This window comes from Eutrigla gurnardus, assembly GCF_963514095.1.
Source record: "Eutrigla gurnardus genome assembly, chromosome: 12".
Classification (NCBI taxonomy): Eukaryota; Metazoa; Chordata; class Actinopteri; order Perciformes; family Triglidae; genus Eutrigla; species Eutrigla gurnardus.
This window is the reverse complement of record NC_139926.1, coordinates 17,608,687-17,626,599: the sequence shown is the minus strand read 5'-3', so window position 1 is coordinate 17,626,599 and position 17,913 is coordinate 17,608,687. Positions and strand designations below refer to the sequence as shown.

At 41.2% G+C, this 17,913-nt stretch overlaps 3 protein-coding genes across 4 annotated transcripts; 2 read left to right on the top strand and 1 right to left on the bottom strand.

Annotated features, from left to right (window-relative positions):
• Positions 1-90: 90 nt before the first annotated feature.
• piga (phosphatidylinositol glycan anchor biosynthesis, class A) lies at positions 91-5,670 on the top strand. Of its 2 annotated transcripts, XM_084023692.1 has the most exons (8): positions 91-204; positions 1,352-1,494; positions 1,669-1,830; positions 1,919-2,189; positions 2,437-2,569; positions 2,798-2,930; positions 3,918-4,124; positions 4,828-5,670. In XM_084023692.1, exons 2-8 carry the CDS (start codon positions 1,384-1,386, stop codon positions 5,110-5,112), a joined length of 1,302 nt encoding a protein of 433 aa, XP_083879818.1. In that variant the 5' UTR covers positions 91-204; positions 1,352-1,383; the 3' UTR covers positions 5,113-5,670. The 2 variants fall into 2 exon arrangements, with proteins under 2 accessions (XP_083879818.1, XP_083879817.1); XM_084023691.1 differs by having other exon boundaries at positions 98-204; positions 1,352-1,830.
• Positions 5,671-6,442: 772 nt separating this feature from the next.
• On the top strand, positions 6,443-9,424 carry asb11 (ankyrin repeat and SOCS box containing 11; the record flags this gene model as incomplete). Its single annotated transcript, XM_084022687.1, has 7 exons — positions 6,443-6,539; positions 6,949-7,028; positions 7,110-7,217; positions 7,980-8,130; positions 8,206-8,340; positions 9,017-9,205; positions 9,300-9,424. The coding sequence occupies 7 exons, from the start codon at positions 6,443-6,445 to the stop codon at positions 9,422-9,424; spliced, it is 885 nt and encodes a 294-aa protein (XP_083878813.1).
• Positions 9,425-13,280: 3,856 nt separating this feature from the next.
• Positions 13,281-17,225, bottom strand: LOC311021850 (gastrin-releasing peptide receptor-like; the record flags this gene model as incomplete). The annotated part of the gene is made up of 3 exons (XM_084022690.1): positions 16,818-17,225; positions 14,594-14,945; positions 13,281-13,595 (listed from the first exon to the last, which is right to left on the bottom strand). The coding sequence occupies exons 1-3, from the start codon at positions 17,213-17,215 to the stop codon at positions 13,281-13,283; spliced, it is 1,065 nt and encodes a 354-aa protein (XP_083878816.1). The 5' UTR covers positions 17,216-17,225.
• Positions 17,226-17,913: the final 688 nt, after the last annotated feature.

The window sequence follows — 17,913 nt, the reverse complement described above, 5'->3', positions numbered from 1 at the left end:
TTGTGTATGAAATGTGCTATACAAATAAAGTGGCCTTGCCTTGCCTTGTGGGTACGTCATAGCGTGTGACGGATCCACGTCCCGACACACCAGGAAGTGATACAGGGGGGGCTAACTGGCTAGCTCAGGGCTAGCGAGTAGAAATGAGTCTACATCTAAAAAAGAACTTTCACAGACTGGAAGATAATTGACATTTTCTCCACGGTAAGTCAATTCGGACAGATAGCGTTATCAGCTTCAATTTCAGTCAAGTGGTTAAATATGAACATATTTGTTAGCTTGATGCTAATGTATAATGAAGGCATTAACTAACATTCATAAGCTATAACGTGAGACAAGGTGCATGTACCTTAGGAGAGTATATTACGCTCGTCTCCGGGGTGTTTGTTAATACTTTGTGGTGTTGATATGCGAGCTTGACTATCCCACCGCAGGTCAACGGCTAGCAAATGCGAGATAAAGGGAGAATTCACTCTAAAACATATCTAATAGCCGCTACACACAGGAGAGAAATCAGACAGGTGCTACACTATTACGATACTAAGGGTTTATTACAGGGGTCCTGTTACAGGTGTACACCTGGGTGCGTTGTTTTGTTCTGTTTTAAAGAAGAAAATGTGTATGGTTCTCTAAAAAGTGCTTGAGGTACAAACAGATGGGTGCTCCTTACCATTGCTGACAATAATCTGCAATGATGAGTTACTCGAGTGTCATACAACAGCTGAGTAGTTCGTGCTGGAGGATGTTTATATAATGATAAGAGACTATTGTCTAAAGTGTCATGTTGTGATTCAATATGTAGCTAATAAAGTTTTGGACTCATAAAGTATGAGTAAAATTAATTTGGCTATTGCTAGGATGTTAGAGCGAACAAGTTAACTGATCTGTTGATGGACAGAGAGCTCACAATCAACTTAATTTTCTCAGTTTTATATAATTTTTATCTACGTATATTTTGAGATTTTGACTGAAATTAAAGATGTCACCTTGGGCTCTGAAACAAACCAAATTAGCATTTTTCATTACTTTCTGACATTCAATAAAGTAAGCGATCAATAGTTTTAACAAACCAACAGACTGAAACTCAAAGATATATAATTTATAATGACAGTTAATGGAGGGACATTGAAGAATTTGGAAACCGGGAATATCTGGTATTTTTTGGAAATAAATAATTGTGAAGTATTGATTTCTAAAGTTGTTGGCAATTAATTTTGTGTCAAGACTAAATGCATAATAGTATTGTTTATTTTCCCCTGGAAAATAATTAGACTTATTGATTATCAAAATACTTTTGTTATCAATTCATTTTGCTGTTTTATTAACTAATCGATTCATAAATTACTTACAGTGAGTTGCTCGTGATCACACGAGGCAACTACAATGGGCCAGCGAAGGAGAGCAGCGGCTGTGAATAACCCTTCATCTCAGCCAGTCTCTGGAGCTCCTGCAGAGGTTGCTGGGTTCCCCAGCAGGAAGCACAACATCTGCATGGTGTCCGACTTCTTCTATCCGAATATGGGAGGTGTAGAAAGTCACATTTACCAGCTATCCCAGTGTTTAATTGAAAAGGGACATAAGGTGGTAATTGTCACGCATGCCTATGGCAGGAGGAAGGGTGTCAGGCACCTGACCAACGGACTGAAGGTCTACTACCTCCCCCTGCAGGTGATGTACAACCAGTCCACAGCCACCACCTGCTTCCACAGTCTCCCACTGATGCGCTGTGTGTTTGTAAGGGAACGCATCACTGTGGTGCATGCACACAGCTCATTCTCTGCCATGGGCCATGATGCACTCTTCCATGCCAAGACCATGGGCCTTAACACGGTATATGACTTATCATGAGCCATGCCTCAAAATCTATATGCTGCACATAATCTCCTGCTATAAACCTAAAGCGTATTATCATTTGCAGGTGTTCACTGACCACTCACTCTTCGGCTTTGCCGATGTGAGCTCCGTGCTGACCAACAAGCTTCTGACTGTGACACTGTGTGACACCAATCACACTGTGTGCGTGTCATACACCAGTAAGGAGAACACGGTGCTCCGTGCAGCACTCAACCCAGAGATCGTGTCCGTTATTCCCAATGCTGTCGACCCTACGGACTTCACACCCGACCCCTCCCAGCGCCAGGAAGATAGGATCACCATTGTTGTGGTCAGCCGTCTCGTCTACCGTAAAGGTACAGAGAAGCTGCGGTGTTAAGACATTTTATATTCTAGGGTGGCAATAGAAGTGCCCATAAATGGTTGTCTGTGTCTGCAGTGGTACAGTACATAAGCCAATATAAAAATGATTTTTAAACACTCAAATGTCAGTTGATATAAACTATAAATATTCAGCATTGATCAGGCTGTCATAATCCTGAATTAAGTAGTGCATCGTCTTCATTGCCTAAGCAAGGGTTCACAATCTCTTCCACTACTAAGGAATCGATCTTCTTGGTGGAATAATCCCGGAGCTCTGCCTCAAACATCCAGATCTGCACTTCCTAATCGGCGGAGAGGGACCAAAGAGACTCGTGCTGGAGGAAGTGAGAGAGAAATATCAACTACATGACAGGTTCTGCCACATTTTACTGCACATGTACAACTAGCAAGATGACACTCTCCGTATCTACTTCCATCATCAGTCCTAGAAAAAAACAATGTGTTTAATTATTTTTTGCAAGTGGGTTGCTAGATTTAAGTGGTATTTGACTTGACCTGGTCAAATGGGCAATCCTTATTGGTGAGCCCTGGAAGGTGGTATTACATGTACCTTACTCCCTTTTAAATTGGTTCACTGCAGGGTCCGTCTGCTGGGAGCATTGGAACATAAAGATGTTCGAGGAGTTCTGGTGCAGGGTCACATCTTCCTCAACACGTCTCTGACTGAAGCGTTCTGCATGGCCATCGTAGAAGGAGCCAGCTGTGGACTGCAGGTGTGTTGGCATACATAGAATACTTAATCAAAGGATGGAATATCACAGGAAAGGGTTTATCAGCTTTCAGGTCAAAGACACAATAATCAGCCAACCTGGTTATTTAACAGATAACAGACATACTGCCTCCCTGTCCCACTCCTCCCCACCCCCTCTCTGTTTTATCTGTTCCATAGAAATTTGCATTTGATGCTGAAATATTCCTAACACTCTGCTAAATTAATGTAGCAACACAAAGCAATGTAAACCACTGACTTCTACAATTTAAAAAATTGTATGTGGCTAATGGCTCCAAAGGGGTAACAAAAGAAACATTTTCTACTAACCACTTACAAAACAGCCCATTCAACTGAATAGAATTGGCTTGACACAGCTGAAGATGTCGTAGTGTTCTTGCGGCAGATTTCCTGTGGGCGTGTGCTCGTAGGAGGTTGCATAGCATTGCTTTAAAAAGATTAAATTAGTTTTACACTCAGCAGGGAAAAGTGGGGCCGTCCAGGCACAGTTTGTGGCACAAAAGGAGCCATAGATGGAAAAAAAATCAGTTGTTTACAATAACAGTTGAAAATTGCAGACAATAGCTGCCCAGACAGTCACATGTGTGACAGGGGAAGATGGGTTCGGTGGTTTCTTAGGAGGAAGAGAAAACTGTTATCAGGAACTGAAAAAAGGGGCAATCACAAACTAACATTCTGCTACGAGGACCCCTACTGGTCCTGTCATGTGTGAATAAATGTTATCCATGTGATGCAGGATGTGGTCAGAGTTGAGACAGACTTGAAAGATGTTGCCATAAGGGTTCAATGAAGTAATGCTTTGCAGCTGTTAATTAACTGTTTAGCCATGGTAAAGCATTTAATTTTATTTTGGTGGAAAAATCTCTTAAAAACTTTCAAATCCTGCAAGAACAGATACCACTAGCATGTTGAATGTGATTCACGTTTCACTTATGTGTGTTAACATAAAGTTTTTGTTTTTGTGTTTCAGGTGGTTAGCACTCGTGTGGGAGGCATTCCTGAGGTGTTGCCTGAGGATTTGATTACCTTGTGTGAGCCTAATGTACGGGCGTTGTGTGCTGGTCTGGAGACAGTCATTGCCCGGCAGCGTTCAGGAAATGTCCCTTCCCCCGCCTCGATCCATGCACATGTGGAGAAACTCTACACCTGGAGAAATGTTGCAGAGAGGACTGAAAAGGTAGTTTTACTAACACCAAACCTGCCATTTCATTCAAACGTATTCTTTGTTCTTCTTTTACTGTCCAAAACAAGCTGAGTTTGGATTTTTGGATATAAACTCAAATGTTAGGTTATTGATAGGGTATGGCATAGGTAACTGGTTTACAGTCATCGTAAATCGAATTTCTTAAATGTTCCATGATATGCCATGTTTACTGCAGCTCGAATGATAATGGATTTTTGAGGCAGATACTGATATCAATATTTGGAAGTTTACAATTTAACTTAATTGTATGTAAAATACAAACAAAATTCTAATCATTTCATTTGACTGTAACTTAAGCTGACACTAAGCTGCTTCTAGAAGTCTAAATAAATAATTTACCGCAGAAGAACAGTTAACTATTTCTACAACTACCCCCCCTCCACACACACACACACACACACACACACACACACACACGAACACACAAAAGACATCAGGCAGCAGCATCTTTTATCACTAATACAGTTACAATAAGAAACTTCAGAATAACATGTGGGGTCGGGGAGCAATCTAATTACTAACCTGATGAATGTACACATAGATAAAGTAACCAGGTTACTGCAGTGTACATGTTTTCCAATTTCCTCTGTAATCAGTTTTTTTCTGTGCATGTAAATCTACTTAGTTCACACTGAATGATAGATGGCGACTCTGATCACTGTGTTTTTCCTCCCAGGTGTACGACCAGGTGGCCGGAGAGGAGGTGCTTCCCCTGGACAGACGCTTACGGAGGCTGAGGGCTCACTGCGGCCCCGTGGCTGGCTCCATCTTTGCATTTGTGGCTGTTCTGGACTTCCTCTTCCTGCTGTTGCTGCAGTGGTGGGCGCCAGACCACGTCATGGACATCGCTGTGGACGCCACCGGCCCTCACGGACTGTGGAAGCAGGAACCAAGCAGTAAAGTCAGACCACATTCTAAAAGCTCTGTGAAGCGAGCAGCAGAACAAGCGTGGACAACGTGATCAATCGGTACCTCTGCCTCACTTCTATTTGCTTTAATGGCGTTTAATGTTCTTTATGGTGCCATGGGACATTTGGATCAGCTACTGAATGCTAAATGTGCTAACGGTAACCCCAAACAGTGTTTACATTTACTTGTCAAAAGGGACCTTGTGTGAAAGCATTTTTATCTCAGGCTTGGAATGAGATTTTTATATTTAATGATCTAAATGGAGACCTGTCACTCTCCTTGCAGTTACAATAAGCACTTTTTTTGTTATTCTCAGTATAGACTGTGCTGAACAAAGGGAGTAAAGGGCTGGTTCATTGTATACTTACTGGAAAACAAAACGGCAGTAACCTATTTTCAGTGTGAAAGTGTGTTCACTATTCTTGCATTGTTGTATGAATATCAACCCAAATAGATTTTTTTGCCTGATTTTGATGTCCTGATCACCACTCCTTTGATTAAAAGTTTGAGATGTTTTATATTTATATGACACCTTGGAGTTTTTTTTTTGTTTTTTTTTCAGATGATCGTATGAGTCTCGAGAAAATAAAGTGTGCTTTGTAATGTTTCAGTTGTTTTCACATATCTATTTATTATTAAGATTGTCTAAAGCATTGTATCACTTTTATCTGTCTAGAGATCATTGCATGAGACGGTACAGCTGGAAACACATGAGGCAACTACTCTCACTTAGAATTAGTTTTACAAAAGAGACGGCTCTGTGGAATGGGGGGGGGGGGGGGGCAGACAAAACACAGATTAGCTGTGAACCAGGAAGTGATAGAGATGGGGTGGCGTGGCTTTCCAAGGCCAGCAATGGGGATTTGTGTGTCGTGATTGGAGGTTGAGGATCCTATCAAGCATGCAACAAAAAGCTTGTCTCAAACAAATAAAATTCCAAGACTTTGTTATGTATTACAATTGCCACAGATGCTTAAGTAGATAGGCAATAACAATAAAATAAATATGTTTTTATATTTTATTGCAAGTAATCACTTGGATCATTGATTTTAGTGGCAGATAGATAAGACTCCTTTTGTATGAGCCAAATATCTACACTGTCTAAACTTGCCTGTGCTTGTAGCAGACTGCATGCACATTTGGTCGTACTTTATTCAAGGTGTATCATCAGTACAGGCCCCTCCAAAGAGCCATTGTTATGCACATACTGTAGATGATACCCATTGACTGGGACAAGGGTGGGCGGGAGGTGGCAATGTGGGGGAGGTGACCAAGGAGCCAGATAAGAGAATGGAGGAAGGCCGACTTCAGGTTTTCTGTATCGGCTTGGACGAGACCGAGTCCTGGACTGTCTTGGAGGAGTCTTCTGTTTCATTTTCATCATGGCTGCTGTTCAGACAGAGGTTTCCCTGTGCTCACAACCTTGGCAGAGGCCCTTGTTCATCTATGGTGGGTTGGCATGCAACTCGCTGATGGCTGGTAAGTTTTTTCTTTGTCCTTCTAGCCCTTTCAGCTCATTTTGGTTGTGTTATGAGAGATTGTCACAACTGGATCACTTTTGTTACTTCTTGAGAAAGTGTGCAAACTTTCTATAAGTGGGGTTTAGATTTGCACACCTTGGCATTAAACAAGCGTCCATAGTGTTTAGGTTCTTGGAAGGAACTTTGCATGTAAAGATTGTTTAACAAACTTACTGAACTTTGTTGGCGTCAACAAAACCCTGGGTGTGTATTTTTCAGTAAGTCTGGTGTTTGGGGATAGAGTGACCCCGAAGAACCAGATAAACGTGTATTCAAACAAGGTCATCTTAACATTACAATGGGCAGAGAGCAGTTGGCCATGAGCATATCTGTGTTTTCTCTTCTTGATCTTGTTCTGTGTGTCTCAGACTTCTGGTCCGACAGAACTCCTCTCCATGAAGCTGCCTGCCAAGGCAGACTGCTGCTCCTGAGAAGCCTCATCGCTCAGGTAGACTTGACGTGTGCACATGATGGACCACACATACAAGGTTGTATCTGGCAATAACATCCTCTCTGATCTCCCCTGCAGGGCTATCACGTAGACACGCTCACCATGGACAGGGTGTCTCCTCTCCATGAAGCTTGCCTCGGAGGCCATTATGCTTGTGCCAAGTACCTGCTGGACAATGGTGCAAATGTAAGAACAGTGTATTTCCAGTTTAAAAACAGGCTTGTTTTTAGGGGGTTCTTTTAGGAATGACACAATTAATATATAGGTTATAACACAGAGAATTGAGCTATTTCTCCAGGGAGATACATTTAGATGTGTGCAAATATGGGAATCATAAAAATAGAAATGTATACCTTTACGTTTGACTGAATTTGTGAAAAAAAATATTATTCCAAAATGTTTTTGAAGGGGAACTCCACTCATCCCCCTATCTACGTCTATTTACAGCTATTGAAGAGTAGCCCACTACTGCATGGCTTTATGAAATGTTATGGCTTCATAGGAGTAGCCGAAATCTAATAAATTGACTTAAGTGATGTCACTTGAGACAGCATCTGTTGGAAACTACACGTTTGAAATAATGGTGTGTAGCCTGCTCCTCATCTTTGTTTGAGGCTAGCGGCTAGGCGCTACATTAGTGGCTGCTCGTACGACACACCCAAATCTTGTGAAAGAAGTGTTGGAGGTTGCGTTGCATTGTGGGTAATGTAGGCGCCAGTTTTTGACAAGGAAGAAGAATGTGTGGTATGCATCACGAGACAGTGTGATTGTAGGAGTGGACTCCTTTATCAGCTCCTGGTATTTTTGGTAGAAAGTTGCATATTTCTGGGAAATACGACAACATGACTTTGGATTCATTTTCTTCATCCTCGTCTCGATGCCTTTATGTGTCTGTGCAGCTCTTTTGGCCATAGTGTCACTATCCTACCTTTCACATCACCCCCATAGGTGGAAGCTGTATCAACAGATGGCGCCACACCTCTCTTCAACTCTTGCAGCAGTGGAAGTGCGGCCTGTGTCAGGCTCCTGTTGCAGCACAGTGCCTCCATCCACAACCCCTACCAGCTGGCATCACCGATCCACGAGGCCGCTAAGAAAGGTGTGTGTGTGTGTAAACATAAGCATTAAGATGCTTTCTGTCAGTGCACAGGTTGTGATGCTCTTTCTCCTTCAGGTCACAGAGAGTGTCTGGAGCTGCTGCTGTCGTATGGAGCTCATATCGACATGGAGGTCCCGGTGGTGGGGACCCCACTGTATTCTGCCTGCATGGCCGGGGCTGCGGCCTGTGTCGGGGTGCTGCTACACTCAGGTAATGCAGTCTGCAAACTCTGCAGTGTCACAAAAAGTCAGGAACAATCGTACCACATAAAGATGTTTTTTTTCCCTTGCAGAAAAAATATATGTGAGTGAAAAACCATGAAAGCATCTCAAGATTCTCTTCAGATCACAAATGTTGCTCGTATTTTGAGCCCCTTTCAAGATAGGCTAGTCAAATACATTTTCCACAAGATAAATGGAATATCCTAGAAGACTAATAACACTAATAACTAGTTATATTAACTCTAATAAATAATAAAACACCAAAGGCACACAATATTGCATACTTCATATTGAACAAGATCAAATCAATCCACTGAATTATCCATGTGCCCCTGATAGATGCCAGCATACATTATGTTAATATATATTATACCAGTAGCATAATCCAATGTGGGAAGACTGATAACTTTGTGCTTTGTAAATTATATAACAGTGTCTGGTTTTAGTCTAAATCACATAATTTGGCTGTTCTGACTCGTTAACTTATCAGACCAAAGCACAAGATCCTCCTACACTCTCACCATGAAACATGGAAGAAGAAGACTATGCCACGACATTTAAAACAATAGCAGATGAAGCAAAGGACACTCTGTATCTATTAGTGCTACCTTTGGAGAGACTAAACCTCAGGTCGTTCAACCACTTCTGTTTGTGTGCACGTGTAGGAGCAGATGTTCAAATCGGGTGTGGGCAGGACAGTCCTTTACATGCTGCCGTCCGAGGCGGAGAAGCCAACGTTGTGGATCTGCTGCTGGACTTTGGGGCCGACGGTTGTTGTAGAAATGCAGAGGGAAAGACTCCTCTGGATGTGTCATCGCCAAACAGCGCAGCGAGAACGGCACTGCAGATAAAAGGTATGTTGCGTGGACTTTCATGCATGTTACGTAAAGCCAATTGATTTATTTTTAATGTACAACAACGGTATAACGATGGCTTGCCTCTGCCTAGGTCCCTGCACTCTGTCTCAGCTCTGTCGCTTCTGCATTCGCCGAAGTCTGGGAAGAAGTCGTCTCCACAGAGCCTCTGGCCTCTTCCTCCCTCACAGTATCAAGGACTTCCTCCTCTACCAATAAGACGTCTCTACCCTGCTGACGTGGCTCTTTGTGTGCCACGTACAGAGTTGTCCTTCACATGTGTACCTTGTCCCTGAATAACAAGGCGAGTGAAGAAAGACATACACATTAAGAGAATGGGTCAATCATCTGTATAATACAGTTGCCTTTAATATTAGAACAATAGTTATCACGCGTTACTTGTGAAATATTTTGGATACAAGAGTGGAACGTTCCAAGATATTTAATGCATGGAGTTTTGTATTTTAATACTTTTAATGAAGTGCTATCTATTTTGTGATGGATTTTACGTTATTCCAAAAAATATTTTGAAGGCAATCCACCCATTTTAGTCACCAAAGTCTATCTTCAGGTGTGGGATAATAGGTTTCTTCTGCATGTGTGACAAAGCGCCTGTTTCTGGTGCTATGGTTATGAGCGGCCTGGAGGCTACATTAGACACCACTTGCCACACACCTGCTGGGTTGCATTGTGGGCTACATAGTTGACATTGTTCCCACAAAGAAGAAGAATGTGTGGAATACAAAAGATGATATCTTGTTCTGCTGCACTGACTTTAATCCTTTTTCGTGTGAAAAGCCATAGTGGTGTGTGATAGTGGTAGGAGCTCACAAAATACACACACGTGTAAATCTCCACTGTTTGGTATTCCTATTATCTTTGGTGATATACATGTGAGAAAGCCTCATCCTGTTAACATGACTGTCCACTCACTGTAGAGCAGAGATCGTTTTCCACTCTTTGTGTGTAAATATACAAAATGTAAATATTTTTTTCATTCAGCAGTTAACATTTAGCTGTTTTAACTTTTCCTGACTCCTAATTCCATGATTGCTGTGGAGGGCACCGCCTTCTTGATTTTAGTGTGTGTGTGAGCGGAGCGCTAGTTGTTATTGGGGTTTACGAGCATTTGCAAGGGGAATTTCTTTAACATTTACACATCAGCCTTATAGGCATCTTGCTATTTTGGCACACAAGTCTTTCCACTGCTCTTACTATCATCCTACAATAAAATCCACAAACTGAGGATCATCTGGTCTGATTCTTTGATCGGTATAATATCCATATCTGTCAACCCATATCACTCAAATTTTACACAAGTAATTGATGGATTGTAAGTAAGGAAACCAAAGTGAAAACATTAAGTGAATTACGTGGTGCTTTGAATTGTTATGAATATATAACATTAGGAACATGCCCAGCTTGTGTCAAACGTGACGCACAGGATCGATTTAAAGAAGAGGGAAAAATAAGTACATCTAAAATGTTAAAAACCGCAGTAACAGATAAGGATCGGATGAACGGAGCGATGGACTGGGTTTTGTAGCCGATGCAGCTGAAGGGAACTTGATTTCCCGTATTCAAATGCCAGACTGAAAGGTCAACTCTCCAAAGGCAGGAAAAATCTTGTTTGAGCTGATGTAACTTGATGTCTCTACCTCATCGGCAAAGAAAAGGCTCGGCCTCCAGCAAAAGTCCTGAAAGGCGGATGGATACATGTTGTGATTGTGTGTGTTGATGCATTTCCTGCAGCTCATAGAGTGGTCACATGCTGAAGCTGTGAGGAAGCCTCTCATCTTGTAGAAAGCGACTCCTGAAGGCGAGGGCAAATTAGACTAAACCACTTGGATTGTCTTTGAAGCCACGGCTCACACTGGGTTTATACTGAACATAAAGACGTGGTTCAATGCCATTAAATTAATAATTCAGCGAATGTAATAGTCCAGTACTGAACACCACTTTTATTCATTGAGTTTTAACAGTTCACAATCACAAAATCCTCTCATAAAGATGACGACCAGAGGGGCTCATACATCTCAAATAAAGTTTTGAGCATAAATATCATTATATTCCCAGTGAACGATACAAAACAACACATTTATATGGCACTATATGAATGTTATTGTCATACATGTGATGACAATGTTAAACTGCTATCACCAATATTTTACTAGACCAAATGATCCGTTTCTCTACAGAAAGTGAATCAGCAAAAGTTGCAATAATCTTTCATTTAATCTATCAATACTTTAACAGCCATGCTGACACCCACACACACCAGTGACCAGGTGATAGTGCTAACATGCTCATAATTAGCAGGTGTAATGTTTAACATGTCCACCATATTGATTTACCACGTTAGCAGTTGAGGCTGATGTCATTGTTTAATTTGATGTATTGAGATTTTGGCCTGATGAAGGCTCTCGATGGAAGATCACAGTAACTCAGGGGAGCATGAACCAAGTTTCACCTGAGAGTTGTTGAGATATTTCAATCCGGATCAAAGTGGTGGATGAGCGTCAGCCACAGAGCTACTAAAAAAGGCTAACATGCAGAATATTTGCTGTCTTCTGCTTTTTAAAAATGTCACAATACTCTGCTTTTATCGGTTTCATTTCACTGTGAAGGATTTTTTGTTCTTTGACCTTTCTTTGGACTTTAGAAATTTGTCGTCAACAATGCAAATAATTTCCAGTTGTAGTCTATATATTACACAACAATAGTAAACATTCACAAATGGCTGCTGAAATGTATACATTCATACATACAGAACTACAGCAAACCAATTAACACATACAATTTAACAGAAACATTTCTGCTGACACAACACTTGTCGTGACATTTGACAAATAATGACTTAACATTTGACAAACAATAACATTTTATACTATATAGAACAGTGGTAAAACACAGCCATCAAACCCTCAAATGTCAGATGGACTTCTAATTAAGTTAACTTTTTTTTTTAAACAATGGCACTGTGACAGAAACATACACTATTTCGTTAAACAATCATATTCAGTTTCATTTTACATCATGGATACAAAAAGAGAAAACTTCCTTCTGTCAGGGAACATCAAATGTCAAAAGTATTCTCATTCACACTGAATCATTTCTTTTAAATTGAACCATTAATTTGAGAGATTAGAATTTCTCATTCATTGAAGCATATCACACAAATGTACACTTGTCTACAATTTGCAGAATGCCCTCTTGCACCTGGCTGGCTGAGTTGACAGTTGATTCTCAGTGAAATTTTCATACCCGTCACATCCTCCAAAGATTATTTTACTATTTGAGCATCATTTGCATATTGAAACATTCAATTAATAAAAGTAATTCTTGGATACTATAAATATCTATAGATACAATGTGTTGTTTTTGTTGTTGTTTGTGGAATTACAGCAGTTTTTTAAATGTTGCAGGGTTCTTGGATTGTCCTTTGTGTATTCTTGGCATGGACGTAATTTTCTGTTCGCTGTATATGACTTTACATGAAAGTTCAATGGTGAATATTCAGTTCACAGTACGTAACACATTGCTACAAAAATACATTTACTGTACAAATCTCCTTTCTGTGTGTAATAGTATTCTAAAGTATTGACTTTTCTGACATTCTTGTACATTACAGTAAACAGTCAATGATGATGTGTACACATTTCCAGGGTTCACTGCCGGGATGAAAAACACCAACATTTTGACAAATATGGCTCACATGATGACAAGACAACAGAATTACGAGGTTTTGAAGCACAAATTAAATGTTTTGGGTGAGTTACCTTTTGCAGACATGCAATAGATTTGTAATTGCACTTACAATTCAACAAAATAGAAAAAAAAACCTGTTATCTCAAGCAGTGAGGAAACCAGCATTTGTGATTCAATCAAATGTTGCTTTTAAGCAGAGATGAAATTACATTATTTCATGCTGCTTTTTAAAAAAAGAAGGTAATGATAAGTGATAATGAAAACGAATCCAGTGCTTCTAACAGCATCCATTCATCACTATGAAGGTGAATAAATAACAGGTACATGTGTGAGCAAAGCCGATCAATAATGAAAACACAGGTGTGTTTCAGACAGTGGTTATATTTGTGCTCGCACTGTTCTGACTGTACAAACGTCTGGGAGAAGTGCAGCACAGCAGCTGCCTGTTGAAATGTTTTCTGAAGGTTTTGCTCATCAGGTAGAGGGCGAATGGGTTCACGCAGGAGTTGGTGAAGGCCAAAATACGAGCACACACGCTGGCGATGAAGTGGCCCAGCGAAGTGTCCACCTGGTCGTAGTGGTAGGAGCGGTACAGGTAGATCACATGACTGGGCAGCCAGCAGACGGCAAACAGGCCGACGAACACCAGCACCGTTTTGGCCAGACGCTTTCTGGACTTGATCTGACGGGAGAGTAGAGAGAGTGGAAATCAGCTTCTGCTGTTGTACAGACATTCCCAGAGGAGGAATCCTAATAACTTTGGTTTTGATTATTCCATTAGTGCCACCACCACTTCAGATTGGTCTTTACTGGGAGCAAAACCCCTCCTTTGTACCACAATGGCAAGCTCAGTCTGGAAATGATTCATATGGAAATCGTTCAATATTAACAAGCCCATTAGGAAAAAGTCTTAAAAAAGCCATAACCTCGAAAAATTTAACTAACTACTAAACCTCATCTACTTGACAAAGGCGTATTTATTATTTCTTTATTACTTTTAAACATTTTTGGGTTCACTGTTGTTGCCAGTGCTGTTTTTTTTTCTTTTTGTTTTTTTTTTCTTTTGTTTCCTGAATTATTATTTAAAATTTTGTATTGCTGCTTATTCTACTATGTATGTATAACAACACATGCTCGTTTCAATCCGTGTTTTTTCGTTTCCCGCTTTATTTTGTTACTTAACTTTTCATATGCTCCACTTCCTGCCCTGTGTGTTTCCCAACAGTTTCCATTGGTCTACCCTGTCTTGATTGAGCTACCTGTCTCATCAGCCCCTGCTGCTTGTGTATAGAAACCCTGTGTAAGTGTTTCCTGTTGCCAGTTTGTCTTCATACTTTTGTCTAGCCTTCTATTTTTTAGATTATTGCTTGTTTTGCCACCAGTCTTAACTGTATGCCCTCATATGTGTTACAAACCCTGTGGATGTAGATGTCTAGCAATAAGGGAAGCAACAAAATTGCCGGAGTTGTAGGCCAACCATGCTGTGTTTATTGTTCAGAACACCGATAAAGTAAAATCACAACCACAGGATTCAGTCTGCCGGTTTGGAGCCCAAGGGAAGGGCTGCTTGCGGCGTTTACGGATAAAAACAGACCAAACAGCATCATGCTTAGTAAACCACACACAATTCCCTCTGACTCACTACAGCCATCTAACAAACCGAAGGACCCGACAGCAGACCTGTTTCTGGAGGTGCAGGTGTCCTTCAGCGGGGATGTTCACAGAGCTCCTGACCAGACTGCGAGCGATGAAGCAGTAGTAAACGGATATGATGAAGAGTGGGATGATGTAGAAGATGAGGAAGGAGGCGGTGGAGTGGATTTTTGGGTGCAGTTCCCCAGCGTGGGGGTAAGGCGCGCAGGTCACAAACGTCTCATTGGTGTGGCTGGTGATGAAGGTGTGCAGGTCGGAGAAGACGGCTTCAGGAATGGCCAGAGTCATAGAGAGCAGCCAGATGGACCCCGCTCGGAAACAGATACCGGGCGTAGCGCTGGACCTGTGGGTGTCCAGAGGTCTGACTATCGCTTTGTACCTGAAAGGGAGACGAGAAATGTGTGGAGCGTCACTGCAACTTGTTTTGTCAGAGACAGATTGTATCAGGATACTGAACTAATTTCCTCATTAAAGTTATATATGGGGGGGTGGGATCTTCAAAAGGAGGGCCCTGAAGAAAACATTTGAAAGTCAAAGGTTTAATCAAAGAAAAATAAGCTTTGATACCTTATCTTGACATACAGCTGAGAATATTAAATTAACTTTTGAATGAAAGAAAACAGGAACCATTGTAGATAATATTAGCTCCAGAACAGGATGAGTTACAGAACAAGGAGAAAGGTTTATTAATCACAAATGGTATTAAATAGGGAGGGGGGGGGGGGGGGGCTCCTGGAAGCTGCTGCAAATACTGAGAGCTGTTGGCACATTCACCGCACATTTTAAGACAACAAAAAGCTGAATCTTCATAATGTCGACCTAATATTTATTCAGTTTTAAGTTGTTTCATCAGCACCAGCGCCCATGTATTCACAAGCATTTTATACGTAATTAAAAAATGTGCTCCACCATTAACAGCTGCAGCACTAAAGTGATGAACACATCAATGCATCAATCAATCCAATAAAATAACAATATTCTGTATAAGGTTCAAAGAGGATATTTTGATGCTAATGTTTTTGTTGTGTTTTAGTGTTTTTAGAGGTACACAAATGTGAAAGACATCATTTTGTTAAATGTTCAAGGAGAGAGTTTCTCTTCCCGGGACGGGACAGTGGGGAGGGTCGGTAAGGACAACTTGTTTTGGCCCTGAATGTTTGTTTTTAAAAATCATTGAAATCAGACGAAAATGCAGTCTAAATTGAAACACCTTATATTAACAATGTCATTATTTGCATGTTTCTTTGAGAACAAAACAAACATTTGTAAAACTGTGATATTTCTATCAATTATTTAGATGTGGAAGTTTCAGTTTGTCCAAGTCATTTTAGTGGCAGTCAAGCAAAATTACTTAATAAGTTGCTAATTTTGAAATTAATAGCTGACTCCCTGATAAGTAGAAATCTCGGGTAAATGCATTTATCAGCTGTGATGATAATATAATCAGCCGATGGCAGAAGACTGTCCGGCTGGCACTCAGTGACTTCACGGTGGTTCTTATTCAGTTAGGGAAAGCCTTCGTCTTGTTTTGTCTGCTGTTGGTTGATTGGTAAGAGGGGGATTATAAACAACACTGTCCCGACCGTCCCCAATCAGCAAACTCGTGCCAGCAAGCAACAAAAATCCAGAAAGACTGGACTATGCATCACTAGGCTGGAAAATAAGCTTTCCAACAATACACTGCATTTTATGTGTGTGTAAGGCAGAAAGAAAATAACAAGTCAAACATTTAGTTATGCAAAAAGGTCAATTAAATGTGAGTAAGGTCACTAAAGTGTGTAAAGACATTGTTATTGTTACAACTTTATCATGTATGTAAGTTTGCTTAATTTGGACTTCAATGTTTCCCCCCCCCCAAAAAAAGTTTCCCACCAGTCAGATTTTAGGCTGATACCTCTTATATTAATCAGTAGTGTAGAATATTGAGTGTCTAATTCAGTATTTTAATTCCTGACAACATGGAGGGGCATTTCAAACAGGATTTAAACCCATGCTGGGAATAAAACAGTAAATCATTGGGACAACAGACATTCTGAGGCAGTTACTTTGAGTTTAGTTGAGTACTCATTGATGTAGCAGTCATCAGGGAATTTAACAAATAAACATGAAAATTCAAATAATTAAAAAAGTGGAAAATGTGCATACAATTAGGCAAGAGCTTTTCATAAAACATGATTGTTTTATATATATAAAAAATGTGAATATGAAGAAACCCCATTAAAAAAACGCATGCCCAGAATCAGTAACCTACCGGTCAACGGAGAGAGCGGTGAGGGTGAACACGGAGCATCCCACCGAGGTGAGCTGGATGAACGGGATCAGTTTGCATCCGACGCGGCCGAAGAGCCACTCGTCCACCAGGTAGCGGCTGGCGTCCACCGGGGCGCAGGTCACCAGCAGCACCACGTCCCCCAGAGCCAAACTGGACAGGAACAAGTTGGGCACCGTGCGCATGGACTTCACCAGCAGACACGTCCTCATCAGCGTCACGTTCCCCACCAGACCCACGATGATGATGATCCCGTAGACGGCAGCGATCGAGATCCCGGGGAGCCAGACGTTGTACCGGTGCAGGTCCCCCGTGGAACCATTGAGAACCAGGACCCTGCTCTCCTCTGGGTTCATAACGAGAGAATCCTCCAGAGACATAGCAGCCGGCGCGGGGAGAGGACGGAGGTCTTCAACAAGGGGGGTCTGGTCTGTCTTTGGTGACGGACTTGATAAACTAGATGACCTGCTGCTGCTGCGCGCGTCATTTCACGCGTTAAGGGCTAAAAGCTGGCAAGACGAGGGAATGGGCTGATCAGGTTCAACCTTATTGTTCAGAGGTACATTTATTGGCACAAATGTTGTGGAAAAAAGACAAAGATGTTGTTGCTTATAATCAGATGAAGTTGGACACATGCTTAGTTTGAAAGTTAGATTGTGGCCCATAGTTTGTCTTATAATATGACATTTTGTTTTGTTGATAACTGTGTGTTTGGTGTCCTTTGCTGTTTATGACAGTTACACAATCAATCATATTCAACTGGCTTGGCTGTTGTTTTCTGTTCAGCTGTAATTTACTGGCAAAACCTCATTAAAAAAAACACAACATGTCTACTTCCTGAACTAAACCACAATGAACTACACTCTGTAAAAATAGTGCCAATCCACATAAAGCTCAGGCTGCTCGAGTGCCCTTTATGACCTGTGTGCACTTAGGCAGGCAGGTAACACTGAACAGAACATTAATGTCTACAGCTGATTCAAAACTGACAGGGAACAATAAACTGAGGAAGCAGGCTGAGGCAATAAAAGTAAGTGCAAAGGGAAAAAAATAACAAAAGGGACAGAACTAAAAAAAC

Coding starts and splice junctions, on each gene's coding strand:
- piga (XM_084023691.1), top strand. CDS start 1,384: ATGGGCCAGCGAAGGAGAGCAGCGGCTGTGAATAACCCTTCATCTCAG. Junction 2,570..2,797: donor AAATATCAACTACATGACAG/GTTCTGCCACAT, acceptor GGTTCACTGCAG/GGTCCGTCTGCTGGGAGCAT. Junction 4,125..4,827: donor TTGCAGAGAGGACTGAAAAG/GTAGTTTTACTA, acceptor TTTTCCTCCCAG/GTGTACGACCAGGTGGCCGG.